Here is a 25,625-nt window from a genome sequence, read left to right on the forward strand (position 1 = left end):
TGATGAGCGGGACTGTTGAAAGCCTAGTCTCTTTGGTGCCCTGAGTCATTTTCAGAGGCTTAAGTCTGACAAGCAGAGTCAGAGTCCATAGCCCCGGGTGGGCGTCAGTGAGTAGACGCGAAGCCTGGTGACCAGCGGTCTCCGCGTCTCGGCGCGGGGATGACACCTAAGGGATGGCTTGTACGCAGCCCGGCAGCAGCGAGTTACTGTTTCCGTTATTATTATATTGCGTCGCTTCTGTTATTATTCGAGATCTACCAGTTTCTCGCAGATTTGGAGTCGATGACACAGTTTCATGAACTCAGGGAAAAGTAGAGAGTCTCTGAGGCTCGTACGTGGCCCACGGGGGTGGTGGCCACGCTGGGCAGAGCACCGCCAGCCCCATGCACGTCCTCCCTCCTCCCCATGAGGAAATCGGAACAGCCAGGTCCCCGGAAATCCATGAAAAGATGGGTCGGGCTGGAATGGAAAGTGTTTGAAAGATGACCCTGGACAGAGAGGTAGATGGGGCCGGATTGGGGAGGGCCGTTAACTGTATCCCAAGGAATTTAGAGGTTCTCTAGAAAGCGGGAGGGAGCAGCACAGCTTTGAAGGGGAAGCTCATTCGGGGCCTTCACCCTACGACCCCAAGGAGATCATGTGCCTTAGGGCTGGATGCCACAGGCCATCCGTCCAGTCAGCCCTGGCAGGTGGCGGCCACCTGTGTCGCAGACACCTGCAGGTCCTGTCCTGCCCCGACTTTCTCCCAGCTGCGTGCTAGGCCCTGGGGCCGTTCTCAGTTGACCGGCCGGGAAGCCCCAGCCCAGGCGGGCCTCGTGGCTCCGGGGCTCTTGCTTTTAGCTCCTTCTCATGTATGGCACTTTCAGGAGCTTATTACGTAGAAAAAGGGACAAGAGGGGAGCCCGGGTGGCTCAGCAGTTTAGCGCCGCCTTCGGCCCAGGGCCTGATCCTGGGGTCCCGGGATCAGGTCCCGCATCGGGCTCCCTGCATGGCGCCTGCTTCTCCCTCTGCCTCTCCCTCTCTCTCTCTCTGTCTCTCATGAATAAATAAATAAATGAAATCTTGAAAAAGAAACAGGGACCAGTACTTGAGAAATTATTCTAGAAATTAGAATAGAAATTATTCTGATCTCAGAGATATTAACCCTCCACTTGAATTTCTGTTGTCTCGCTATTGCCTTCCGGGTCGGTTCGGCTTCCTTGCCCGCAGGTACAGAGTTTTCTTTATTTACTTATTTTTTAATTTTTTTGGCGATGTTTTTATTGACGTAGGCTTGCAACATCAGTAACATTTGCCGGATTGTTAATCACGTAGAATTTCTGACCTCTTGATGAGATGTGTTTACCGTTTTGGAAGATTTACCGCAGCTCTGACAGCACTTCTACTCGGAGATGCTGTAATAGCGCCGCGTATGGTGCTCTCCGGGGGCTGTTGGTACTTGCACATCATTAGACCGTAGCTCCGGAGACATCTACAGCGGCTAGGACACTTCAGTAGGATCTGCTGTTCTCTCCTTAGCCAGCCCGTCGGTGCTCGCTGAGCTGTGTTTAGCCGTCGGGCCAAAGGCGGGCACCGTCCCGTTGCGGCAGAGCATGCTCAGTGTAACCTTGCTCCCCCCGGAGCTCGCAGCTGAATGTGAGCAGAGTGTGTCCACGGAAATGACCGCAGACGGAGAAGTAAAGTGGGTTGCGAGGTGGACACCACGATGAAGAAGAGAGAGGACTGCTTCGGGGGGAGCCGTGAGGGACCCGAGGCGATGGGAGGGCCCGGTGAGATCCAGGTCCCCGCACCGAAGACACTATCCTCCCTGTAGTGATGGGGCAGTGGGGGGGGGGGTAATGGTGCAGCTTCTGCGAACCCACTTCCAGAAGGCCTGGTTTGTTGCATTTTCTCAGGCTGCAGTGGGGGACCTTCATTTTTAAGGAGCTCTCCAGCAGTGCGTCCTGCGGATGATGTGCGGGCGGCGCTGTGGGGACAGCGGCTGCACGTGGGGAGCTCTAGGTGCGGGGGGGGGGGTCCTGGAAGCTGTGAGTGCAAGGGGCCTGCAGCCTGGTGTTGAGAAACGGCGGGTCTTTGTGCTGTGTGGGTTTTAACCCCGGGAGCTCCGCCTAGGAGGAGATGAAGCAGGTCTAAGCATAAAGATAAAGATGGACTGAGACCGGGGTGGGGGGGGGTTGGGGAGCAGTCCATTCACCGCAGTCGTAGCCACAGATCCTTCCTTCTTTTTTTTTTTTTTTTTTTTGTAAGATTTTACTTATTCATGAGAGACACAGAGAGAGAGACAGAGACACAGGCAGAGGGAGAAGCAGACTCCCTGTGGGGACCTGATGCGGGACTCGATCCCAGGATCCTGGGGTCATGCTCTGAGCCCAAGGCAGACGCTCAACCGCTGAGCCCCCTGCCCGGGCGCCCCAGATCCTTCCCTCTGCATCGCTAAACAAACCATCTCATCTGCTTCACCATAAATAAGTTTCTGTGTCCCCCCGCCCCGTCCCCAGCCGATGCAAACAAAGACCAGGTGACCCTCGGCCGGCAGGGAGGAAGCAGGGTGTTCTGTGTCTTCCATAAATTAAACGATTTGTGTCCTGGAACGAAATCCTCTTGCAACGCAGCGAAGCGTGGAAGTGGGGGTAAGAATCAGAAAGCCACGGGAAAATGGGCAACGGGTACCATAGTAAGTGGCAAGAAATACTTGTTTTGGAGCAACAGTTCAGAAGGAAGACGTGTACTTGGGGGGTGGAGGGAGAGACGGTGAGCAGCTCCTCTGATCCTGTGACTACAGGGCAGCACGGGGTCTTGGGAGGTGCCCTGAAGAACTGGGTGCTGCCTGTTGTCTGCGCGCTTCCATGCTTGTCAGGTTATGTTTTCTTCTCCCCAGTGTTTAGAGTCAGATAAAAAAAAAGGGGGAGTCTATCGAAATGGAGCCACAATTCGGTTAGGAATAAAGGTCACCAGGGGTGTGTCTTTAATCGCTATCCTACTCTTACGTATCGGGTCAGACAGCAGTCACGGCTTTGGCCATATAACATATCCTGATTCCCAGAAAATAAGACCTTCGCGGCGTAGGTTCTTTCGAAACCTCAGTAAGTATAGGACAGCGGACGAGAGTGAGGAGAGCGGGGTCTTGACGTCGTGCACTAGGTGCGTGAGTCTGGGCGAGCGGGGCTCCAACCCCAGCTCCCAGTTCCCCCTTTATAAACGAGTGGGAGCGCCGGTTCAATAGATGGTACCCTTAATATTGATGTTTGAAAGGCAATTAGTCACTTTCCTAGTTTCTGTCAAAATTAATGGTGGCTTCCGTGACAAATTTTTATGGGTCCTTTGAATTATACATTTGCGTGTGTCAAAAATAGTTCCTACCATCAACTAGTTTGAAGCGCCCCGGTGGTCGGAAATAGCCGAGTGCCCTCTGCTCACCAGGGCATCTTGCTCGCTCTCTGTGCCGGAATCAGATACGATCAAAATACATCCTCAGTCCGCTGTGGTGTATTTAGAACGTTCTCCAGGGGTGCGGATGGCCAAGTGCCGGGGTGTCCCTCAGAGAGCCGTCCTGGGGTCGCATCCAGGCCCCCAGCCGTCGCCGATTCACGCGGACCGCTTTCCAGGGCTAACTGGAAGGCCGCGCTGCCCTTGGCAGGTTTTATGCACCTGGTTTTTTCTTCCCCCCGCGGAGTCTCCTACCTGAGAAACACAGAAAAATGTTCTTTCCCTAAAATCGAAAAACTCAGCTGTAGTCTAAGTGAAATGGGATAAATGATCTTTTTCACAATTATCCATTAAAGGGAGGATTAGAATTAATATTAATCACAGATGTTTCATCAAGTTTTATTATCAACCAGATTGACTGCCAAAGTGCTTTCTGGAAGACATTTTCTCTCCCTCCCCCACCCGCTACTGAGAACAAACTGTGATTATGGGTCCTTAGATAAAGATTAATGGTTTTGGCAATTCATTTGAGGAAATCTGTATTTTACTGTACACTCCACTTCAGTTCAAGGCATCTCTGAAAAGCGAGGCTTGTCACTTCCCTGATGGAATCAGACAAAGAAGACACAAGACCGTGCGATTCTTTGCAACATCAGAAACAGGTTAATCGATACGCAGCCCGGGATTGATATTGCCACATCTGGCACCTTGTTTATGGGCAAAATAAACAAAGTGCCTATTTATTAATTCAGGTATTTTAGCCGCTGTGTTTTCACCCATCACACTTATTGTACTTTGATGCCATTTAACAAGTTTTATGTCCTCTCTCTTTCTGGGGTAATTCGCCCCCAACTGTGGGCCCCTTATAATCAAGTATGACTGTTTGGTAATGTCCCATCCCCTTGCAGAACACACCGTAGATGAGTTCTGTGTTCATTAAGGCCCTCAGCTCGTAAGCAGTCTTTATCAGTCCTTAGCTGACTTAAACAAAAATAGGGAAACGTTCCCCCTCCTAGAGAGGTCGATGCATTGAAGCGAAGACCTCGGGATGAACGCTAACCAAGGCAAGGTTGGGATTCCAGAACCGGGACACAGGTGGGTGGTTAGAATTACCCCGTCAGGACCCAGCCAGCCAGCCACTCGACCGTCTCGGCTCCAACACGTCTCCCTCCCTCATGTCATGTATGTACTCAGGATTCCGGTTTCTGGGACGGGGAATTTGATGGGCATAGGTAGTGATCCTTTGGAAAGAATAAAGAGTCTCTTGATTGACAGCCCCACCGAGACTGCACGAAATAAGGAAAGAGGCGTTCTTTCAGGTTTTTGGGGTGATGGTGCTTTGGTTTTTGGCCTCCAGAAGGTAGGCCTTGATGCCGAGTAGGCAAAAACAACCCCTGGCCTGGACATTGTTGAGCGGTAGTGGAGAAAACGTGGCATTATTGCTCAGAACGTATAGAAAATCTATGTAGCGAATCCTTTAAGCACAACAGGGGCAAAGCATCAGTTCAACGTTTATATTTCTAGTCTGTTGCACGGCAATAATTTATCTTTGATATTTTTGCACGCTTTACCATGGTCCGACAAATTAAAGAATGCACCTCCTATTTTTCGGTGAGGATTTCTCTCCCATTCAGTTGCTTTTCTTTCTTTTAACGGAAGAAGCAAAAATCCCAGAACAAGCGTGGGAAATATCCTTATGGGCTGACGTACAGCTTTCTTTCGTCGATGTCAGCGGAACCTAAGAAATGGGCAGCAGACTGGGTTACGTAAGGCCCATTCTGGCCCACTCCACCTCCGCTCAGATGTGGGATCAGTCAGGCAACTGGGTCTGTCTTCAGATGTAAAATGGAAGAAATGAGCGAGATCGGAGATCCCAAGTAACAAGAAGATGTTAACGGTTTCTGGCGTCAGGTTGACGTCCGTGAAATTCTGGGGTAAAGTTGATTCTTTGGAATTCCCTTCTTTGGAAGGGGAGGCAAGATTTCTTGGGGCCTTGGAGGTAATGCCACGCATCGCAACTCTTCAGAGAGAGAGAGAGAGAGAGGATCTCTTTTTGTCACCAAACTTAATAGACTTAGGAAGCTGTTTTCCATGGGAGCATCTGGAGGGACCTGGATTCCATGGAAGGAGGTTAGATTATTTATAAAATCCCATTCAGCTTTAAAATACACTAAGTACATGCTTCTCCGAGTCATGAGAAATGTGAAACCTATTTTAATCCCATTCATCTCCCAGCCCTTTGCGTGTAGTTAGCCTGTCGGGCTTTCTGGGTAGTTGAACCCACATCCTTGCATCTAACCCTCTATTGAGGTGAGCAACAGACACAGGCTAGCTGTCCCTGCCTCCACGGAGTCCTGTGTTTCTAGTGGGTTGTGCCACTTCAATTTCCCTGGCTGTTCCTGCTCATGTCGTGTTAAGTTTTGGAAATAACGTCTGTCACTTTTCTGAAGTCTTGTTTTCAGTGTTTGATCCAAAACGTGAAGTCAAGCGCTGGGTCAGGTCTGATAAAGGAGACCAGCAGGGGCGCCTGAGCGGCTGCCTTCAGCTCAGGTCCTGAGATCGAGGCTCTGGTCGGGTGCCCTGCTCGGCAGGGAGCCTGCTTCTCCCTCTCCTCCCCGCTTGTGCTCTCTGGGTCGCTATCTCTGTCTCTCTCTCTCTCTTTCTTGAATGATCAAATAAAATCTTTCTAAAAAAAAAAGGAAAAAAGCAAGTAGACCTGTAGGATGAAGGTTCACTTTGCAGTGTAGGTGGGCTGCGTTTTTCCTGAGGTTTCCCTGTTGCTCACAGTCTGCTATTCTTCTGTTCTTTGTTGACTTTTTTTTTTTAGCTGGATCTCACTTTTTTTTTTTTTAATTCATTTATTTATTCATGAGAGACACAGAGAGAGAGAGAGGCAGAGACACAGGCAGAGGGAGAAGCAGGCTGCATGCAGGGAGCCCGACATGGGACTCGATCCCGGGACTCCAGGACCACGACCTGGGCCAAAGGCGGTGCTAAACTGCTGAGCTGCCCGGGCTGCCCTAGCTGGATCTCACTTTAACGTATGTTTTATTAGTTGTCTCCAAGGACTAGGGACCCCATTCAAGTAATCCCACCTATAAACCCATACCCAGATCAGGGTCAAGTCCCTCAATGGAAGTAATCCCCTGGAAGGGACTGCGATGGGGCCTAGAGGAAGGGAGGCATGCTCTCCTGTGCCCTCCCAGCTGGTCCTGAATTAGTCCTGCTTTTGTGACGAAGAATTAGGCGTGTTCACTTGCCAGTACGACGTCAGTCTCTCCCCCCACTACTCTGCTCTTCCGCGCTAGTCCCGCCACCTACGTAGCTGATTCCCTACACTGTCCCCACTGCAGCCTCCTGGGTCCTTCTGCTCCCCCGCAGGCCTGTGGGCAGGTGCCCCCTGCTGCTCTCTGTCTGCTGGGCCCCAAGGGTACCCAGAACCTTGACGTCTTTGGAAGCCACTGCAGGATGTAGCTCCACCGGGCCTTCCTGCACCGCTCACCTCAAAACAAAAAGCAACCACGGCCCCTGCGTGCATCCATGCAGCTCCCAGGGTGAACACCACGTCGGTATTCAGTAAGTGCTTTTTAATGGCGCTGGGGCCCGTCCTCCAGCCGGTTCTCCAGATCAGCAGGTGTCTCCAAGTTGCCAAGACGCCCTAAGTGGAGCTGCCCCGTGAAGGCCTTGAATGTCCTTGTGCCCAAGTTGGACATAGAATTGAGCGCATTGGACCAGGTGCCTTAGTTCAACATTGACGGACGCCCCCCCCCCGCCCCCCGCCGACCCCCAAGGCCTGACCCCTGACCCCATCCCGCACGGAGCTCCTGACAGCTTCTACCTGCCGGACGCCTCATATCTGCCTTCAACACAGTGAGGACAGGTTCCAGTTTTGCATCTTTCTCTCTAACATGTAAGGTCCTGGGACACCTGGCTGCCTCAGTGGGTGGAGCGTGCAGCCCTTGATCTCGGGGTTGTGAGTTTGAGCCCCACGTTGGGTGTAGAGAGGACTCAAAAAGAGAACCTTTCAAAAAGTAAAAATGAAATGTAGGGTCCTGGGGGCAGGGGCTGTGCATCTCTTCTTCCTTATTGTAAACGCGGTGGCACAAGGGAAGGGGCGTAGGTAAAGGTTGGGACCACCCCAACCTCTGTGAGAGTCCAGGGGATTCCAGCGGAGGCCACCGAAGTTCTCACAGGGAGGATTCCTGCTTTATTGGAATTCTTGGTCTGTGCATATCTGCAGAAAAGGTGAAGCAGACGATGCCAACTGTTGTTTTTACAATTCTGCTTTCTATTCTGGAGGAAGTTTTCCACTGAAATGGGGTAGAAAGAAATAATTGGTGTTGATTTTATTCCCCGGAGGAAATCAGAACAGGTCTCTGTCATTTTAAACAAGCATGACGTGTGAAAATCAGGATTTTACAAAAAGATAAATTGCAGAGTGATCATTCCATTTACAGAAGCGGGATTCTTTTCTAGAGCCCTAGAGCATTTTTTTTTAAATGATTTGATTTCTAAAAATCCAGTTCATGTGTGCTTTTTAGAATCAAATTGGTCACAAGGGGCGAAAGTAGTTGGAAATTTTGAAAAGATTTCTTTGGGAATGAAGTGAAATGCTCAGCACCTGAGAAGTGAGACAATTTTATAAATCTCTTCCTTGCCGATATGGGGGGTGTGGGGTCCGGGCGTGTTGCATTGCCGAGGGCGGGCGGTGGCAGTAGCTCGGGCCTTGACTGGGGTCGCACACCGTGTTACGCTGTGCAGAGAACAAGGGCTGGGAGCTGCTTATGAGAAATAACAGTTCCATAACTTCATTAGTTTTTCAAATTAGTATCACAGACAGCTCCCACTTTTCACCACTGTGCTTTCTGGAAATAGAATCATAAAGCAGAGAGTTGTTAAGTGCCTCTCATTTTCCTCCAGGAGTCATATCTTAATTGAGACTGTATCTTCTGACCATATATTTGAGAAAAAGTAAATCATAACTATGACCAATCCCGGTGTCAGTGGCAAAGATGCAGTAGCCATAATCTTCCACGGTTATTTAAAATAGTAAAATTATACTCTTTTCTGTAAAAGGGATGTAAATGTATTATACACATTGATTTTACGTGCTCTCTAAAGAATATGTTCAGCAAATAAAAAGTGCGGCTGAACTGTTTCGTGAATTGTAGCAGAACGGGCTGTACTATAAATTCGTTAAATATTTAATTCCGAATAATTTGGCTCTTTGTATTTTAGGAGGAGCTTTGGGGATGATTTCCGTGCCCTGGTTCTGTCCGTTGGTAGTTTGAGTGAACACTCTCCTTGTGACGAATGTCTCTGGGCTGCATCAGCCTGTTCAGGATCGTTTTCGCCCCTTAAGATAAACCTTGATGGGTTATTTGGCGTCTCTGAAATGCTAAAGTTCAGGTATATAAGCTTGTAAAATGAGGAGACTGAGCTAGATTGCTCCCAGGGGTCAGGCCCCCGCGTTTTGTGATTCAGTGACGTAAGCCTGCAGGTTAGTGTAAGAAGGCTGAGGTGCTCAGTGCTTAGCTCTTGAGAGATGCTGGTGATGAGATTTGTCTCCAGCCCCTTATGCATCTTCAGGCTCATCGGGGGCTGCTGCTGCTTCGCATTATTCCAAATAAAGGCCCCCCGAAAACCCTGACCTCCTTCTCTGACTTCGTGCTTTGCTGCTACTTGGCTGTCATCTGCCTTTACCCTTCACAGGAATGCCTTGAAAACAGCCACCAGGTTATTAGCAGAAACTTTTTCAAAAGTACTTTAAAATCATTTTGCTTTATACAAATATGTTTTAGTGCATCTTAATTGAATGTGGGGGGAAAAAAACCACTCTATCTGGAAAAATAAGCCACTTATTCACATTTATAGCAGGCTTAAGGACCTACTTACATGGCAGGAAACTCACATGCCTACTCAGTTACTGGCTTTTTTTATTTCACTTTTCTCCCCGAAACTTGTGATTTTTGTGGGCATTTATACTCGCTCAGTAAGCAAACAAGCATTTTCTTGGGGTGACCTTGTGTTTCATTCATTTATCCTTTCTTTCCTTCCCTCATTCAACAGATAACTATGGAGTGCCAGAGTGCTGGCCAGATGCATTTTAGATTCTGTGTGTATGGTGGAGAAAAAAAAAAAAAAAAAAACCCAAAACAAAAAGCCTTGCTTTAATAGAACCCACCCTCTGCTGGGGAGCCAGGGGGTGGGGATGGGGATAAACAAGCAGGTAAATAAACCTGCAGTGTGTCAGGTAGTTGGTAAATGTTATGATGGCAAAATAAAGTAGGAGCATAGAGAATATAAAGGTAGGGAAATTGCTATTTTATAGATAACATATAAATATATTTAAATATATTAAACATCATCTATATAATTATAATACAGAATGATAAATATTTATTTTTAAGATTTTATTTAAAATTAGTTAGTTAAAATAAATTTTATTTATGTGTGCCTGCCTGGCTGGGGCAGGATGAGCCCCTGGGGGCCCAGGGACTGTGCGTGAGCCGTGGGACCCGGAGGGAGGCGATCCGTGGTAAGGGTCCCGGAGTTCCCAGCCGGATGGGTGTGACATGAGTGACTTGGGGTCTACCGCAATCACTCCGGACGCTGGTCCCCCAGCCCAGAGTGGGGCCCGATGGGATCGTGCAGGTTGGGTCCACGGAGGGGAACGGTTTTTGAAAACTCGATGGTGCAGGAAACGTGAGGGACGCTGTTGAGCAGACACGCGCCCCGTCAAATGCCTATTCTGCAAGGGAAGCAGAAAGAAGGTAGAAAGGTAACAGAGCCACCCTTTGTGCGCCCTATTAACGCACTGCCCTTACGGAATTTAGGGTGAGCCTGAGTGGACCTACTGCATGTGCTATTTTCCTGCGGCGTCAGGAGAGGCCGTGGACTCTGTCCGTCTGTCTGTAGGGAGGGGAGGCAGGTGGCTGCGGGCCCAGCAGGCCCCCCCCAGACGGAGCCCTTTCGGGTGGGTTTGGAGAAGAGGCATTTCTGCTTTCCGGGTTAGCTTTGGTTCCTGTGCCCCAACGTTGTCGGCTAATTTACTTCTCCGGGGCCAAGCCTGAGTCCCCCCCCCCCGGGGGGCGGGGGGAGGGCAGGTCCAAGCTGCCCACACCCCCAGGGATGCCAGGAGGTCAGAGGCCCAGCGCACCAGGCTCAGCAGTCTCCCCTTTCATGGGCACTGTGTACTAAGAAAGCTGCCAATTTTCCCACTTTTCTCTTTTTTTTAGAACGTTTGGTCACAGGTCACTATGTGTTGCTGCGTGTTTCCCCCTGCAGTGGTGCACGTGGGAACTTGGGGGTAGTAGAGGCTTTTTCTTGACACGCACCGGTCAGGAGGCGAGCGCAGGGCATGTCCCCGCAGGCCAGGCCCCCCTCGCTGAGCTTACCAGAAGCTCTGCCACTACGCAAGGTTGCACGGTCAAGTTCTACCAAGTTTTAACCTACACCCCCAGACTTTTTTTGGAAGGATGTTCAGGAGCTTCTGGGAAATTACGCAACAAGTCTTTGAAGTAGGGCAGCCAGGAAGAAAAATATGATTTACCGTGTAAACCGAGGCTGTTGGGTCCTGGCATCCGAAGGACGTGGACTTGAGTATCCGTTTTGCCGTCTGCCAGCGAGGTGTGTCGTCGGCTGACCCCCCATCCCTGGCAGCCTCAGTTTCCTCGTCTCATGCGTCAGGATAAAAATACCTGCCGTGCAGGACTGTTCTGAGGATTAAACTTAATAAACCTGGCATGGTGCCTGGTGTGTAGAAATAGTAGATAAATGGCAGCTATTATAATAATATTATTATTATGCATCTTGAAGTGAAGTTCCCTCCCACTAAGCTCCGTATCAATTAAGAAATAATTTCATGTTTCTAATTTGTATTTGGTCAAGTTAAACAGAGAAAAGGAAACGTTACGGAGAAATAATATTCGGGCATAATTGGTGCCAAAAGAATCCTAAAATAAAAATATAGGTCTTGTTATTAATCCCTTATAACAATCATTTGTAACCATTCCGCGACAGATTTATGGACTACGGCATTCATTTAGAAATGCTAAACTAATGAGAACTTGGCCATTAGTTGTGATAATGGGTCTATCATTTTGGGCTTGAACCATGTGTACTTATTTGGCCTCTTTTCAAAACAATAAATTATTTCAAACTCATTTCTTTTTCCTGAAAACGTCCTCAATGATTTAGGTCGTGCTTTGGATTATGCAAGTAGTAGTCCTATAATCCATCATCCAAAATAAACCATGATTCCGGGCTATTTTAAGATTGAGAAGCTTCAGACATTTTTTTTCCTTTTTTCAGAAATTGCGTGAAAGGGGGTAACGGAGGCTCCTCAAGCCTCTAATTTATCTTTTTTCTGCTGGTGCTTGATTGTTATTCCATATTAAGGTTATTTTCCTTTTAAAATAGCTCTGCACAAAGAGAGTATACTGCTAAATACTATTGCAAGGGAATGTTTACAGATGCAAATGACTTCTATTTAAGGAGCTCGTGATTAAAACTTGAAAGAATGTGGCACTAGAAAGCATGTGAATAACCTTTGAAAAATCTCACAATAGAACTGAATATGGGATATTTATAATCTGGGATTACAGCTATAAGGGTATGTGTGAATATGCATGTTCAATATGCTGCAGAGGACCTCCAACTAGAAGCATGTTGATTTTACTTTTCTTTAATTTAGATAAATTAACTGTTTCATTATTGGGGACCTGTGATGTAGAATGAGCCGGAAGGCCAGCGCGGACTCTCCAAGGGCCTAGCATCACGCTGGGCCTGCAACAAGTGGGCTGGGCCGTCTCCCCGGTGCCGTCTTTCTGATAAAGACCAGATGTCTTTTTGATAAGTTATTCACTGGGCCATTTCCATCTTCCATGGTGCCTTTGAGGCTCGAAGTGTATTTCATTCTTTGTTTCTTTCTTATTTATTTATTTATTATTGCTCACAACGCAGGCTGCTAATAAAGTCGGAGAAAAGGTGCGATCACTCGGCAGGCCTGGGTTTTCCATCCCTCGTGCCCAGGGAAGGCCTGCCCTTGGGTTTCTTGTTGGCCAGACTGAGCTTCTGGGGCCCCCCGGGCGATCAGGCTGCGGGGGGCTGGTGGGCATGTCTCCGCCCGCCGTCTCGTCTCGGCCCGGGCCCAGCTGTGGCACTGCCCCCACTGCGAGGCGCAGCACGCGGGCCATTTGCTGGCAAGTGCATATTTCACGCTGCGGGGAATTGGAAGGATGGGACAGACAGGAGAGGAGTTTTATTTGCAGTAGCCTCCGAGTCCCCAGCCTCGGAGTTGGCATAAAACATCTGCTTCATGATCTGCTTCAAGGCCAGTTCCTTTCCTCCAACAAAGGTTACGACTTGAGGCAAGCTGTGCCTCCCCCGGCGGGAGGAGATTCGCCCGAAGACGTGATTGAGGCAGAATCAAAGCTTCCTGCCACAGAATTTCTTTTTTCAATTATCTTGGAAGAGGCAGCCAGACTTTAAATGCATCGGGGTAATAAATGTAATGAAAGGAGGCAGCCCCTCCTTTCCCCCTGTTGCTGCCGAGGGAAGGTGAGGAGGATGGTGCATCGGCACCCAGGGGCCTGTGCAACCCCCCCCCGCCTGGTTGTGCATTGGCACCCAGGGGCCCCTGCACCCACCCACCCCGCCCGGTTGTGCATTGGCACCCAGGGGCCCGTGTACCCCCCACCCCCTGCCTGCCCGTGTACACCCAGGCCTCGGTGAGGGCACCGGGCAGCTCTGGCCTTCGGTCGTGCCTTTCAGCCCCACGGTGGCGGTGGCGCGACCCAGAAGCACCTGCACTAGCGTCACCCGTGGGTTCCCCACTTTCAGATCACGGAGGCCCGTTGGCCGGACCCTGAATGGGTCCCTGATGGTGTCTCCGTGCGAGGAAGCGTCCGTTAGCCTTTGTGTTGTAGTGAGGTCCTAATTACTAATTATATTTACCTGCGTGATTGTGTTGTGCATCGTCATATTTCTCGTTGGAGACAGTCCTCGCTGGCCCCACAGACATATACACAAAATTAAATCCTGGCATTTTATTACGCGGGAGCAATTAGATGCCATCCTCGTAATGAGAAACATGACATCTTCATCGCTCTCCTTTATATTTTCATGTTGTTTCAAAGCAGACATTTACCAGAACTGAACAGTCTTCTTCCCCCCCCCCCCCCACACACACACCCCTAATTGAATATCTGCATATCTCCAAGGAGTCCTGTGGGTGAAACCATGTATTCATCTTCTTTAGTTCTTAGGCCACTTTGGTTTAAGAGTAAGAACTGTTGCTTTTATGAAGTGCCTTTTTCTATAAAGTCAAAACCTCACAGCAGTGCACAGAAAGCCAGTGGTATAAAGGAGCTAAGTAGAGTCTTTAATAGAGAGAGCTGGGTTGTAAGTGTTTTTGTTCCTACGGAGCAGATAGATTTGGCTCCATCTGTTCCATATTCATAACAAAGGAGCGCACTTACAGGAGGGCCAACTTCCCCGGAGCCGCCTGGTAATGATCTTTTTACCAGAATGAAAGCATCTGAACCCAGTGGCTTGGCCCCACGAAAAGCAGCTAGCAGGATTGCCCGTCAGAACCCCGGTTTTCTCATAACTCAGGTAGACATAAATTTTCCCAAGGTATGGAATGGGGAGAAAAAAAAAATCCACTGATTTCCCTCCTCCCCGCAGCACTGTGTGGTGAGGAAACTGGAAATACATGAGTATAACCTCCCACGTGCCCCTTCCACAACCACAAAAGATCTGTAATTAGATCGGATGAGGGGAAGTTTGCACTAGACGTATCCAAAGGTATCACAGGGGAGAGGCTACTCTTCAAACTTCTGAGTTGTTTCTGTTCAGATTTTCCAATCTTTTTTAAAGCTGGGGTTAATGAATAGAAATATGAGTTATACCAAATAAGGGAAAACCCCTGTTGAGTTTTGTAATTAGCAAACTTCAAAGTCAATTTCAGCTGAGACCTCTTAGATTAAAAAGATAAGTTGACCCCAGAGTACATACTTTTTCCTTCCACTAAGCAGAAGAAAAATAGAAATTTTTGCCCAAGATGCTAAGCTATACAAAAAAAAAAAAAATCTTCCTATTTATATGACATGTAGAGTCAGCATCAAAATGTAAATGATTCCTTAAAACTTAAATAGCATGCTGGTATTAATATCATAGCTAGTGGATAGAATGCTTGTATTTATGTGCTGGCTTCACAGATTTCTTAAGAAATAGGGATGTATTTTGAAGTATAGTAATCCTTTTCTCCATTCTGTGTGCTTTTCAAATAGAGAAAAAATATGAAAAAAAAAATACAGCCCTGATTTATTTAATATACTTCATGTTGGAGTTATAATTGTGATTTATCAAACTTTTTATTATACAGCTTGGTACCATCTGCGCATTATCTGTTTGCTAACCTAGGGTTTCTGGCAAATCAAATAGTAAACAAATCTCTCAAAAAGTTTGCCTTGGCAATAAACCGGACAGGGTTTTCATCTAGCTATGAAATTGCTCTGTATTTTGCAAGGGGAAATATAAAAGTAATATTCACAGAGTGAAAAACATAGCCAATCAATCTGTGAAGATCTCGGGTTGCAAGAACACCCTGGTCCTGTTGGGTTTTTTTTTGTAATATATCGACCTGAGTATTTTCTGGCTTATTTGGTTTCTACTTTGTTCACTCATTCATTCCTTCAAAAATAACTGTGTGCGTCCTTTGTACCAAGCACTACATTAGGTTTTGGAAACACTGGAGTGTATTAAAAAAAAAAAAAAAAATGGTTACTGCTTCCAGAACTTTACAGTTTAATTGGGAGATAAACAATGATGCGGGAAGCACACAGATCTCTAATTCCCAGTTACACGAGGACCTACAAAAGGAGCTAGATGGGGTGACAGAAACAGAGAGGAGTGACCCTGGAGTTGGGTGACCCTAGAAGGCGTCCCTGGGGAGGCAGCATTTGACCCATGGCCTAGAAGGAAGTATCGAGGGTGAAGTTTGGGTGCACAGAGGATAGTTTATGTCCCCAGGAAAGGCTATGTAAAGGGTTAGTTTGGATTTTAAATTGGATATTTAACTTTACTGAAATAAATAATTCGAAAAAAAAAAAACGTTAAAATTTCAGATTTAGCCTACTCAAGTTAGTTTATCCATCTTATTATTCTACGAGACTAGGAAATTTAAATATTGGGCTCCAATGACAAATTTGGTCCATTAAACTCCTCTAACCATTAAAGATGTAACATATTCTCTTTTTATTTATTTTCAATTAAAGTATGACGACCAGGGTCCTGTTAGTCTCAGGTGTGCCTCATAATGACTCAGCGATCCCACCCATTAGTCAGCCAGGGCTCATCAGGATAACTTCCCTTTTTTAAGTACGTAAAGGGTTTGACAGTAAAACCTTCCCAAGTATTTAAGTAATTCTTATAATAATTTAAAATGAAAAATATGTTGTAATTCTGATAAATGTTTTAAAAGCGTACGTAAACCCAGATGTCACTTAGTCAAAAAAAAAAAAAAAAGTCTAGATCATCTGGTCCATTACGTATCTTAAATGGAAATTCCATGTCTGACCAGTTACTCTGAACTGGCCAAAGTTGTCATACGCTTTGAAAGCACTAAGGTTCCACATTCTCAGGGGCTTTAACACAAAAAAAAAAACACTAGCCGTAGGGTTCTGATTCTCTTAAAAAATGCCTGTACTTCGTTTTTAAACGCAGCTGCGCCTTAATAAACTGCAGCTACACCCCTTCACACGGTTCTGGGACTCCGTTCTCCTTCAGCGTCGGCGGGACCCTAAGTGGCCAAGCTTCTTAGTGACTGGAGTTCAGCGAGGATGGCTTCCCGTTCAGCTCTGATTACAGCCTCCCGGTGTCACCTCTCCTTACAAGAGCCTGAGGCCACCGGATTCTTGCATCACTCCGCCTTTATTCTCCTGTTTCCTGGTGGGGCCTGCAACCCCCACAAAGAGTGATCACGGGACCATAGTCTGTGGACGCTCCTTCCGTTTGCGTCTTCTCTCTTGGCCCACACGCCTGCAGACACAATCCTACCCACTTGGATTTTGTATGTCTCCCCGGGTTCTGAGCCCTGGGTCACAGTTTCCAAGATCCTTGCATAAGAAGCAGCCCGCAGAGATGGGAAAGGAGCCTCCCAGGAAAGGGGATTTTTTTTTTTTTTATTTCCTTGACACCCCCCTCTTCTCCGTTTTCTTTTTGATCCTAATCCTGAGTTTTCATTCACATTTCAACGGCTCCGCCGGTTTCTGGTGCCTCTAGACCCCTTCTCCAGATCTGTATGGAACACATGTTATGAACAAGGCAGTTGACAACGGGCCCTGGGAGCCCAGCAGTGCTCCTGCCTGCAGGGACCTCTCGGTTCCAGGGGCCGGGATGGCGTGTGACAGCTGCTGTCAGAACAGGATGGTGTGTACCTGCTGTGTCTTACCTGAGAGGCATGGATCCTTGTGAGAACCCAGAAGAGGGTTTCTGTGTTGCAGGAATGGGGAACTGTACCCCAGGTGGCCCCGGAGGGCTGGGCTTTTGAGAGGCAGGGGAAAAGGTCATATGAGAAAAGGGAGGCTGGGAGGTGCTGGGAGGGGATATTGTTGGGACTGGCCAGTTAATGTGGATGAAAGTTTATTCCCTCCCTGGCCATTAGCTTTGGCGTCTTCACTCTGTCAGCACTACAGCCATCCCCGAGGAAGCATCTATGGTGTGGCCTGCGGTGTGCAGCCCTGGTACCTGGAGGACTGCCTCCTCGGTGGGATTCAGCCTTTTATTGGAGGGGGGCACTTTATTTATTTGAGAGAGAGCACGTGGGTGCGTGGGGGGTCGGAGGCAGCAGGGCCTGAGGGCAGCCTCGATCCCAGGCCCGGGTCATGACCTGGGTGGAAGGCAGGTGCACGGCAGACTGAGCCCCCTCCCCCCTCCCCCCTCCCGGCACCCCGAGTGTAGCTTCTGCAGACGGAACAGGAGTTTCCCGGGGCCCCTGCCCCCAGGATGGGCTGCGCCGACCAGGCCCATTCCCACCCCCCACCCCCCGCCTTCCTGGGCCCTGACCTTGGCCCCCGCCCTTGGCCTCCCCGTGCCACCGCGCTTTTTTGGGGGGGGGGGGCGGCGTCCCTCACCGGGCTGCGGGCGAAGGCCGCACCTGTCCGCCGGTGCTCCTAAGGACTGAGAACGGCGGGGGGGTCCCCCGGATGGGGCTCCCCAGAAGCGGGGACCCTGCTTCTCCCAATGCCTGCGTCTCTGCCCGTCTCTCAGAAAAGAAGAAATAAAGAATATTTTCAACTTAGAAGATGTAAAGCAGCCCTGGACACGCCCGTCTGTGACCCGGCCTGACCCCGCGCAGTGCCCGCCGCTGGGGTCAACGGTGCACGAGGGGGCGGGTGCCGAGGGGGCGGGTGGACCGGGCGGCGGGTGCAAGAGGAGATGGTGCACCAGGACGCAGGTGCACCAGGCGGCGGGGGCAGCGGGCGAGGCGGCGGGGGCGGCGCCCGCCGTGGGTCTGCGGACGAGCAGCGGCGGGTCTCGAAGCTGCGGGGCGCGGCGGGAGGACCCACGGACCCCGGACCCCGACCCCGAGGAGGGTGCGGATGCCCGAGCTCCGTGGCTGCAGGCGCCGGGGCGGCCACCCCGGGCTCCCGTGCCCGTGGACGCGCGGCCTCCATCCTTAGGGACGCGCCCTGCACCTGCTGCTGGCGGCGGCGGCCTGGGGCTCCCCGCGCCCCGGTGGGGGAAGGACCGGCCGCACCGAGCCCGTGGGCAGCACCGCCCTAGGGTCCTCTGCGACCCTCTGCCTTCATCCGGCGCCGTGGGGTTTTGTTCTTCTGGGGGGACCTCTATTATGTGGCTTCGAGCTGAAGAAGAGTTTTTGTAAGTGAATCACTGTGCACAGGTTTTCTTTGGTTAGATTGTCCTTATCTGGTACAGAAAGCAAAATACACCGAAATCGCCACCAACGAGAGAAGAACAGCTATCTGACCTCGGTGACCTCAGTAGGGCGGCCTCAGGCAAGTCTGGGCCTCAGAAAATAGTCCTAACACAGGTGATAATAGGAAATTTACTTTTCCTGTCCGTTGATTTTTTTTTGATGTAAAATATCCAATGAGAAACTTTAAAATAGTTTTTTTTTTTTAATAATAAAAAGAAACTCAAAACCCTAAACACAAATATAATTCACAGGTAATATGCTCTCTAAATATTATCTTGCTTTCTGGGCCTCTGCAGACTGGATTTTTTCCAGTCGCATCATGGAAGGAGATAAATTTGGACTGACCATTTTTTTTTCTTAAAAAGAAGTAGACGGGATCCCTGGGTGGCCCAGCGGTTTGGTGTCTGCCTTCGGCCCAGGACGTGATCGCCGGGTCCTAGGATCGAGTCCCACGTAGAGGATGCTTTGGAAAGCAATCTCTGAAACCCAGATTACTTTTTTGGTCATGCCTTAATGGATCCCAGAGTATATGGAACAAGTCATGTCCTCTCGAAGGAGCAGCAGGAACAAAGTTGTTGTCGCTGAGCTTTGAAAAGCAAGGAGAAGTTTGCCCGCGCTCTAAATAAATGTGTACAAAAGCAGGATAACGTCCTATTTGTTTTCCTAGAAATCAGTGGAAGGAAACTTGTCCTCAGCCATTTGTTTGAGGTTGCTAACAAAAAGAAAATAATAATTGATCTACTGAGGCTTGGCTCCTGGAATTTAAATAATACTTAAGTTAGTATTTGCAGTGAGAATGGTGCCTGAGGGGGCAGAGAGCCCGCAGAGGGGGAGCCGTGGGTGTGATGGGTGGTGCCTCCTCCTCCTCTCTTTTGTCTGCGGCTGCACAGCTGGAACTAATTTTACTTCCCTCTCCCTGAACTTTACTCTAATTATTTGTCCCTGTTACAGTTCCCTGGTGTTGAAACCCAAGTGTTTAGCTCATGGAGGACAGGAGCTGGTTCTGCGGTGGGAAACCCCCCTCTTCCTTTCCTAGTTGTTGTTTTAAGAGAGTCCCCAGGGCCCCACCGGGGAACCCAGTATTTACGGGATGGTCTGTTTCCTCGGGCCTCCTACCTTAACTGGGTAACCTCTTTGCCAAGTGTTGCCTCTGCGGCTTTGACCTTAACCTGCCAGTGACTGAAGTTAAGGATGTTAAGGATGAAGTTAAGGATGTTAAGGATGAAACGTGTGGGCAGGTGTGGTTGCTCTTAGGACAGAAGTTTAAAAAGCCTGGGGCCAGGAGCAGGTTATTCAAACGCAGGAGCTTCAGTCTCCAAAGGGGTGTGTGTGGGGGTGGGGGGGGATGCATCCCGTCACTAGGGGTCCTGCGGTTCTTAATGTGAAAATTAGGTGTCGTGCTGCTCTTCAAGAAGGGGCAGATGGCCAGTTGCAAATTGTTGCTGGGATATTCTTGCCTAACAAGAGGCCTCGCTTTTAAGACTTTTTTTTTTTTTCCTGTGGGTCTGGTAACCATTTTCCAAGACGTCCATATGGCTTTGGTTAATCTCTATCCTATACCCACCACTTCTTCTGTTCCCCACCCTCCGCCCACATGGACAGAATGGATTTTGATCCCTTGCGTCCTCGGATTCATTTTCAGCAGTGCCGTGTCTTGAGACGGGCTTTGCTTCTCAAGCATCTACCCTGAAAGGAACACGAATCCTTTGCCCGTCTGCCTCGCATACACCGGTGCTGTGCGTCCAACTACCTGCAAACCTGCAGAGGAGAGGTTGGGCCCCGCCAACAACAAATAGCCTGTTTTTTTTTGACTTGCACAAATCGAGAAATACTGCCTGTGGCAGACAGAATGGAAAACTGCATTTTAAATGCTCCCACACACACTCATTGCTTTAAAAGGAAGAAGAGAGTGGCTGACTCTTCTTAAAAATAAAACTTCTCCGAGTACCCAGACCGGCAAGGGGACACGGTAACGGGAGAAGGATCTTGGCTTCTGGAATTGAGATGTGGGGATGAATAAGGTTCGGCAGAGATGTTAAGGTTGGCCGAGGAGGGCGGTTACTGGGCTTAAAAGGGTGGAGAAAGAAATACGAGGTTAGCGCTGCACCTGCCGCTTGTCTGGACGTTGGCTGCCTTGATGGCTTCTGAGTGGCTTCAAATCTCAGGGTTGGCATTTGACGTAACAGCCTGTGCATAACTGATCCAAGCTTTTCTTTCGTTTTTTTTTTTTTAAGATTTATTTATTTATTCATGAGAGACACAGAGAGAGAGAGAAGCAGAGGGAGAAGCAGGCTCCATGCAGGGAGCCCAATGCAGGACTCGATCCCGGGACCCCGGGGTCACGCCCTAGGCCGAAGGCAGGTGCTCAACCGCTGAGCCCCCCGGGCTGCCCTGATCCAAGCTTTTCCATGCGGAGAGAAGTTTTGACTTATTATGACAGTCCTTTTATTTCACGTGTTTTAAAGCTCACCTTTACCTCCCGGTTCTCCAGGGTGAGGAAGGGCTTTCCGTCTTACCATTCAAGTTAACATTTTTCTATCAGAGCTCATTTAAGGTCCCCCAGCAATGTGGAGTTGAAGGGAGACATCGTGATAAGCACACAGAACAACATGGGTTGGCTGCAGTAGCGGAAAAAAAAAAAAAGCGTTTTTAAGTGCTGGAGTGAAGACACATAGATACGTCTTGGAGTGTGTTTGCAGCAGCAGTTGATAATGCTTCTCTTCGACGCCTGTTGTAGGTGCACTTACAACAGTGGCTTGAAAAGTAAACCAGCAAGGGACCCGCTGTGTGGACACAGCAGCAGACCAGGGAGGAGCCGCCCCGGGACCGGGGCAGGGACCAGGGGCCAGGGCAGGGCAGGGCTCCTGCGGAGAGCAGGCCCCAGCACCTTAGTTTTCAGGTCTCCTTCAGGTCGGCTGCGGGGAGGCCTTTGGTGGCACAGAGGTGCCTTTCTACAGCGTCGTATCATTCAGCTGGTGGATTACAAAGAACCCCTAAATTAGGGGCCAAGACAGCATCCACAGTGTCCGTGATCCGGTCAGGGACCCGGGGGTAACGTGGCTGGGTCCTCTGGGCCCCACAGGGTGACGGCCCTTTAAAGGCTGGGCTGAGGATCCACCTTCTAGCTCACTCACCGGATGGTTGGCCGGGTCAGCTCCTTGCATGCTCGGCTGCAAGCCTCCCCGGGCTCCTTGCCACTGGCCCCCACGGTGACGGTCTCGTGCCGTGGCACTTGCTCCCTGAGCAGGAGAAGGAGGCCGGCCTTTTGCAGCAGCAGCAGCAACACAAGTGACAGTCCTTTCACATTATCTGTATTCTGCTCATCAGAAGCAAAAAACCAGGTCCAGCCCCTCCCAGGTGAGCGAGGAGGGTCATGGGAGCCGGGCCAGAGGCCACCTGTCAAAAGCAGGATGCCATCATGCTCTCGCCACGCCAGCTGACAAGCCTGTAGCGAGTAGGGACACGGGGATGGCGTCTGTCTCCCACGCCCAGCACAGCTTGTGGAGGTGCTGACTTGGGGGGCCTGAATGTGCTCCCTCTGATGTAGCAGCAGACTGGCTGGTAAGTGCTGAGCTGAGCCTACCCAGTGCCCAGGGGACCGAGGAAACAGGTTCTCAGGAAAGGCTGCAGTCGGGGCGCCCGAGGTCATGGGGCGGAGTGAAGATGAGCAGCCCTCGGGGCCTTATTAGCTGAACACAGGGGACCAGGGGGCCCTCAGGTTGCGTTTCATTAAGTGTTGTGAGGTTCTCATTGGCACTTTGCACATCATTAGGGGGAGGGGACCCTGTGGTTTGATTTATCAAGTTGCTATTAAGGTCACGGAATGGGAGGTTGTCCTTGTGTTAATGGTCCCATACCCCTCCTCCCAGCTTCCGGACTCCAAATGTACATTTTTCAGCAGAAAAAAAAAATTACTAAGGGGCTGTGGATTTGGACTATGACACACAACGTTTGAGACAGGAGTTGCAATTCACCTGTTAACCTGGACAGATTCTGGTAGAAAATCCCCGCGTGCTTATGGGAAGAGTTCCGAGTCTAGGGTTTCTTCCCCTGTTGCGTGAATGCTGCTTCTTGGTTGTGCAAGCTCCAACGTGGGGACTTAGGGAGGAGATGTTCTCCTTCTGTTGTCCCAGTTGCTGTTGATTTGGCTTCTGCGGGCTCCGGAAAGCCTGGATAATACTCCCTCGGAGGCGCACGTCTGCACCAGCCCCCTTCCCTCCAAGCTAAGGCCATGCCCAGGGCCCTGCTGGCAATACCTGCAGACCTCGGTTCTCGCACCCACCCCCCTGCGGCTCACGGTCACGGCCCCAGCTGCACGGCACAGGACGGGAGCAGGGTGCCCGACACACCTTTCTACCTCGTACCCAACAGGGAAGCCAGCGCATAGGAGGAATTTTAAAGCATTTGAATGGGGGTGCGGGGCTCAGCGGTTGAGCCTCTGCCTTGGGCTCAGCTCATGACCCCGGGGTCCTGAGATCGAGTCCCGCGTCGGGCTCCCTACAGGGAGCCTGCTTCTCCCTCTGCCTGTGCCTCTGCCTCTCTCTCTCTCTCTCTGTCTCTCATGAATAAATAAAATATTTTAAAAATCAGAAAAAAAGCATTTGAATGGATGGATGAAGCGGTCGGTAATTATTGCCAGTTGTCAAATGTTGCCTATTGATTTTCTAAGGAAAGCAGCATAAGAAGTGGTAAGAGGGGCTTTAAGTAGTCGTGTTGGCCGCTGTGCCTCGGGTCCCCTCTGCCGTGCGGCTCTTTTTTGCTCAGAACCGCTCCCGGGAGGACTTTCTTTGCAACTTCCCTGGTGTGACCGTTCGGTCCTTCGATTCCTCTGCTCTTGCCGTTCGCAGCGCTCGGGCCAGTGCCGTTTGGGGTACTTGTGATGGGCAAAGCGCTTCTCGGGTGTCCTTCTGTCTCCCGGTCCTAAGAAGTGTCTCGGCCCACAGTAGAAGGGCGTCGGTCCCCGCCTGTGTCACCCGGCGGGCCTGGGGTTCAGGAACCAGGGACATGACACGGAATAAAGCCGGACTCTCTTAACCTTTTCAAACCTTACGTGAGAAGTTCTGATGCTTTCCGGTTTGTGTTGGTCAGTGTGAGAAACGGGGGGACGCGGTCGGCCGGGCCCGGCGCCCCTCGCGCAGGCTGCCGTCGGGTTGAGAGTGGCCCTGAGCGCAGCGCCTTTGCTGTCACCTGCGCGGGGCGCTCAGCACTACGTGTTGTTGTTCTTTGTTCCTCGGTTTTCCTAATGGTGAGGGGGGCTGACAGGCCGCAGGGTGACGGGGGGTCACCCTCAGGCTCCGGCTTTCCTGGTGGTAGGAGAGGGGAGTGATGAGGTTAGGGAAGGGCCTTTCACTTAAGGACACTGTATGTTCCTGTACGTTTCTGTCTTACGACCTGAGTTCACAGAGGACCGTGTGCAGGGCCGCCCCTCGGCCTGGGAGGGGAGCCGCTGCACGTGTCCCAGGGTCGCCGCTCCGTGGCCCCGCTGCACGAGCCGCAGGAGCAGTCCAGGCCCCCGCGACGCCCCCACTCACACACCTGAACACCTGCTGCCGCCCGAGCCTCTCGCGGCCCGGGCTCCGGGGGCTCGGCCGAGCACCCCAGCAGTGGTCGGCAGGGTGAGCGTGCACGGGGCGCCTTTGCACACCGCCGCCCATGAAGCCCGGCCCGGGGGCGAGCTTGGGGACCCTGGCTTTTCTGATGAACTGCAGTCACCTATGTGTCCCGTGTTTGTGATGTGCGCCAATTCTAACTTGGCCGTCAGCATCCAGGGGAGGACGCCACTTGCCAGGTCAAGCCACAGGGTGAGCACATTGTGCCCGAAGTCACACGCTGGTCACTGTAAGTGCCTGTGGATGGGGGTTCTCACAAGAGCCCCCAGCAGAGCCAGCTGTAGCCCACCCTGATGGCTCGGCAGCGGGGAGGGCGCCCGAATCCTCCCTCCCGCCACTTTGGTCTTGGACTCGAGGCCTCAGCAGGTGTCGGGGAGCCACACTAGGGTCCCCCGGGGGGGGTGACCCCATGTACCCTCCAGCACCGGCTCCCAGACTCCCCGGACTGGATTCCCCTAAAGCTAGGGGAACGTGCAGCTTGAGGCACAAGCATGTCCGTGTTCTGGGCCCCACGAGGCGTATGACAGGTAACCCTAAAGGACAGCGGTCCTGTGTCTGTCGCTGAGGACCTCCCGACGCCCTAGAAGCCACCTGAGTTCTCACTGCTGTCCGGCTGCACCTTCTGGAGCAGACGTCGGGGGCCCGAGGGTGCAGCCCCCCCTTGCCATCCTTCTCGTCATTTTTCTAAAATGCACCAGGAGACGGGTTGAGACCGTGGGGGTCTCACGGGCCTGGGGGAGACCGTCTTCCCAAATGCAGAGGGAAGGTTCACCGTCTTGCCCTCTGCAGGAGAAGAGTTTCTTCCTCAAATGAATTCTAACTTGAAGCACGTTGTGTTTTCGAAAGCCCTCCTTGTCACTTACATCCTCGGCTGTGGCACATTTTTTAAGAACAAATGGCCTGTTGCCCCGCGGTGCCTTCTCAATGGCATATTGTCCTCCAGCAGCCTGCTGGACGGCGCTGGGCTCGGTTTAGGCATCGAGGCTGCGGAGCCAAGCTCTGAGGAAAACCTCTAATTGAATTACCTGCAAAGCACTGACAGACGGGCTTTCAGGACGGACAAAGCTCTGCTTTCCCCCAGCAAAAATAGGTCATGTTTAAGTTGGCCTTGCAACTATTTGTTACTGGTTTTTGCCAGCACTTTCACCTTGGGCCCCTTTTCCTGCAGGAGACTGGGGGGGTGGGGGGGTGGCGGTGAGCAGCTCCAGGACGGCCGGAGGCCTCAAGCATTATCTTCTTATTTTTGAGAAAATTGATAACAGATCAAGTTAAATGGAAGAGCCTTTGAAATAAAAATCCCAAGTATTTGTCTGTAGATCAGCAGCATTCTTGCGTGCGTCTCTACTGTACTGAAAAGACAGGGCCCCGGGAGTAGCTCCTTCTAGCAGGCCCTTGGCCATCTGAAAAGTGGTTTTGTTTCGACTTCTGGGAGAAATTAGAGGGTGCCCCTGTTGTTGGGGGGGGGGGGCATGGCATGTAGACCATTTGCATTTGAAAATGAATAATCTGTTGTTGCTCTCTCCTCTCTTTCTCTCTTGTCTCCCCGCAGCCTCTGCAATCCCAGATAATGGCAGAAGGTCCTGTCTAAAGCTCAAAGTCTTTGTGAGACCGACAAGTAAGTTGACCAGAATGAGCTTCAGAGGGTG

General features: G+C 50.6%; 1 protein-coding gene across 6 annotated transcripts in view; it reads left to right on the forward strand.

The window, feature by feature from the left end:
- EFNA5 (ephrin A5) overlaps positions 1-25,625 on the forward strand; it is a 280,181-nt gene that overhangs the window by 243,978 nt on the left and 10,578 nt on the right. For all 6 annotated transcript variants that reach the window (XM_072788510.1, XM_072788483.1, XM_072788495.1 and 3 more), the window contains one exon: positions 25,529-25,594. In XM_072788510.1, coding sequence (XP_072644611.1) covers positions 25,529-25,594 — 66 coding nt within the window. The remainder of the gene's footprint in view (positions 1-25,528; positions 25,595-25,625) is intronic.

Source organism: Canis lupus, chromosome 2 (genome assembly GCF_048164855.1).
Source record: "Canis lupus baileyi chromosome 2, mCanLup2.hap1, whole genome shotgun sequence".
Classification (NCBI taxonomy): domain Eukaryota; kingdom Metazoa; phylum Chordata; class Mammalia; order Carnivora; family Canidae; genus Canis; species Canis lupus.